This window comes from Carassius auratus, unplaced genomic scaffold (assembly GCF_003368295.1).
Source record: "Carassius auratus strain Wakin unplaced genomic scaffold, ASM336829v1 scaf_tig00005017, whole genome shotgun sequence".
In the NCBI taxonomy this organism is placed as follows: Eukaryota; Metazoa; Chordata; class Actinopteri; order Cypriniformes; family Cyprinidae; genus Carassius; species Carassius auratus.
Genome location: NW_020523625.1, coordinates 26,567 through 30,075, shown reverse-complemented (window position 1 = coordinate 30,075; position 3,509 = coordinate 26,567). Strand labels below are relative to the sequence as shown.

Sequence of the window (3,509 nt, the reverse complement as noted above, 5' to 3'; positions counted from 1 at the left end):
GATTTTCGCAGTTTCTTCTTCAAGTTCACAAAGGTTTGAGTTTATTTAAGTCATATACACTGATCAAACTGATCAATAATATGCTGTTATTTCACAGAAATAAATATAAAACAGAAACAATAGTTTAAAACCTACATCCAGAGTTATATATCCAGTAGTTTAAGAAATAAGATAGTGTAGAGTTTAGTGGAGTTCAAATAAAGCTTGTGTGTTTGTGAGCACCATGTGAAAAGTCAAACAAAACTCAGTGCTATTATATCACATCTTCTGGACGATTGTTGTCCTCATCATGTCTGACTCTCAGAAACATCCAGTTCTGGCGTCTACAATGTTTGGTGAAGTTTGGTTTTGTTTGGCGAATGATCACCATCATTATGAAGATGATGAAGATGATGAAACCAACCATAACCACAGTGATGACAGTTCCCTTGAATCTTGGTGCTGTCTCTGGTGGAGGGGATCCTGATGGGTTTACTGCGTCCACATGTCCTGAGGAAACTGAAGAAATAATCAATAGTTATATTAAATATATAATAGCTTTCTTACCAGGAGTTTAACTATTATTTTCAGGTTTAATGGTCTTTGTTAACAGGTTTTAATCTACTGTTAGTAGATTGAACATAAATGTACATTTGCAAAGATTTACTAAATTATAAGCAAAAATGTTACAGTATGCAGTACCTGTGTTAAAAGTGAAGATTACTGCTTTTTTCACTCCACACTTTGTTTGCACAAAGAATCTGAATTGTTCTTTCATCTCTGTAGGTGGAGTGTAGCGGCATGTGAAACTGTTTCTCTGTTCACAGGAGTTCACAGAAACATCTTGACGACAGATTGAAGAGTCATTAAAGATCTCAGGGTATTTAAACTTATACATTATAATGCAGCATTCCGTGATCTTCAGAGAGACACTGCAGATGAGAGTCACTTCTTTCCCCACAGATCCAGTCAGATCATCACAGCTTACACTGATATCTGAAAAATAACAATGAATATTATATAGTAGAGGGAAAAAAAAAAATATATATATTTATTTTATTTTATTTATTATTTTTTTTTTTTTTGACATCACATGAAAAACTAAATCTGCCCATGTCAATCATACAATAAATTTACAGTCTTTAATTAGGGTACCTATTCATATACATAATCACTGCATTATATATTTAGTTTGTTGCATTTAGAATTGTATCTAGCCATGGGAAAGTCAAATAGTTCATTATTTATTGTAAATCATAACTTATGTATAAATACACAATTAATTTTCTAAAAGAAGAATAATACAGCGATCTCTGCATGCAGTCTCGTCTTGACTGTTTCTTTTAATCATGTGCAGCAGATATAATCAGAGCAACACAAGATCCTGTAGTCAGGACTGAAAATGTGATTTTGCACTAATCTGTATGAACACATGGTTTTACTGAAGAGAGCACATGAATGGGCAGAATTTATTTATTTATTTATTTTTACTCCTCTCTGATCAAAATGGATTTTACTTCCTATTGTGTAAACTGTTCCAACAGTAAATCTGTATTTTGAATCATACTAAGAGTCATACTGGGTATTTTAAGAGCCACGTTTTGTTTATTATGAATCAGATTTGACCATGTTTTCATCATCTCAGATTTAGTCTCTCCTATAAATTAAATTAAAAATTAAATGTATACATTCAGCAGATGCTATTATCCAAAGCGACTTACAGTGCATCCAGGCTAACTTTTTTTTTTTAATTCTCACACTTTCAATGGAAAGTTTATTCTCTTACCTTCATCAGCTTGACAGACAGCAGTAAAGGTCCAAACCAGAATGAACAGCTGCACAGCATTTACAGATTTCATGGTTGATTCTGCAGAATAAATAATGACATAAATGTACATCCGAACAAAAACATTTTGACAGTCATGCATCGAGACAGACGCAACACGACACTATCATTATTAGCCCGCTAGAGGGCAATCAACTTTAAAAACATATAAATAGGCTATATAGGTCATAATAACATAAAGGTCAGTCTGATTCATTTATACTTCGAGTCAGAGCTTTACTTCTTCAGTATATCACACTTAAATCATTTGAAAGGTTTTACCCAACATAATAAATCATGCTTAATTCGGAGGAGCTGAAGGAACACGTGAGAGCAAAATAGCTACAATCGCTACATCACAAGACCTACATTAAAGCACTGAGAGCTCACACTAATGAAACACGTGCGTTCATCAAAAATATTTCCGGCGAATCTAAAGAGCCACGACAGAAATTAAACACCATGATTATTTTTTTTTATTATCATTTTTTTTTTTTTTATAATTGTTATTTTATTTTATTTTGCATTATCTTAAGGCTACTGGCAGAACGCAAAACAATTCCGATGAAAACATTTCAACAACAATTAGACAAAGTCATTTAAAAATATCCATATGCATTTTGAAATATCTGCAAAATGTGTAATGAGTGTAGACTTACTTGGAGATTTGCCCGTAGCTGGTTATGGATTACTGAAGGAGATTATTTCCCATCCAGAGGGAGTTATTTCTCACCCGAGCTCTGTGTGTGTTCACAGTCTCAGACTCTCTGACTTTCTCTGCTGCTCAGACTAAATAGCCTCCTGAACCATACTTTCACTTTCGACATGACACAAACGGGAGAACTCCCATTTACAACCGATTTAGCTCGTTGCCCTGTTCTTTTTCCGACTTCGTTGAGTAACAGGTTAAACTGCCAGCACCTGTTAGCAGCAGCAGCACACTACTCCTCACTCAAAATACTGTATGATAAAGGACATCATTACTATGAGACATTATCAATATAAATGTTACGGTAGTAATTTAGCAGACAAATTCACATCCTTTTATTAAAGGTTTAGAGGGAGTTAGACAACAACACAACCATTACAAAAATTAAAGATGGTTCATTTTGGCAAGGGGAAAAAATGTTACTATCGCAATAACATGTTCAGTATTATGATTTTATTATAAAGATATTGTAATGATGTAATCGTTAGAATTTTGACAATTTTGAAAATATCAGGATAAATTAAGAGAATGACCTTAACAGTGCTTGTGAAAACTCTATAAAAACTCTAAGTACATTTTAAATAAAATAAAAAAAAACAGTAAAGCTAAATAAGTTAGTTAAGACATGAGCAGTGATTGCTTCTCTATTTTTAGGTTTTTTAATTAACATTGTTAACATAACTCTCCAAAAACGAGCAATCAGAGTTATTCATAAGGTAGGATACCAAGAACATACAAATATACTGTTTTTACAAAGTAATATGCTTAAATTCATGGACTTAGTCGTTTTTTATACTGCACAATTAATGTATAAAGCAAATTGGATCCTACTACCTGCAAATATTCAAAAACTATTCATAAAAAGAGATAGCTGTTACAATTTGAGAGGTTATGGTCATTTTAAAGTACCGGCTTTCAGAACGACGAAGAAAAGTATGTGTGTGTCTGTGTGTGGTGCCAGGCTCTGGAATAACCTGAGAGCCCAACTCAAGCAGT

General features: G+C 33.2%; 1 protein-coding gene across 1 annotated transcript; it reads right to left on the bottom strand.

Annotated features, from left to right (window-relative positions):
* Window positions 1-211: 211 nt before the first annotated feature.
* Window positions 212-3,039, bottom strand: LOC113070628 (uncharacterized). The gene is made up of 4 exons (XM_026244027.1): window positions 2,464-3,039; window positions 1,766-1,846; window positions 682-975; window positions 212-498 (listed from the first exon to the last, which is right to left on the bottom strand). Exons 2-4 carry the CDS (start codon window positions 1,836-1,838, stop codon window positions 254-256), a joined length of 612 nt encoding a protein of 203 aa, XP_026099812.1. The 5' UTR covers window positions 1,839-1,846; window positions 2,464-3,039; the 3' UTR covers window positions 212-253.
* Between the last annotated feature and the right edge of the window lie 470 nt (window positions 3,040-3,509).

What these genes read in the sequence shown, in the direction of transcription:
- LOC113070628 (XM_026244027.1), bottom strand. Translation starts at nt 1,838, where the DNA reads ATGAAATCTGTAAATGCTGTGCAGCTGTTCATTCTGGTTTGGACCTTT. An exon ending in TGTCTGTCAAGCTGATGAAG is followed by an intron (nt 976 to 1,765) that starts GTAAGAGAATAA and finishes GTTATTTTTCAG; the next exon opens with ATATCAGTGTAAGCTGTGAT. An exon ending in AATCTTCACTTTTAACACAG is followed by an intron (nt 499 to 681) that starts GTACTGCATACT and finishes TTATTTCTTCAG; the next exon opens with TTTCCTCAGGACATGTGGAC.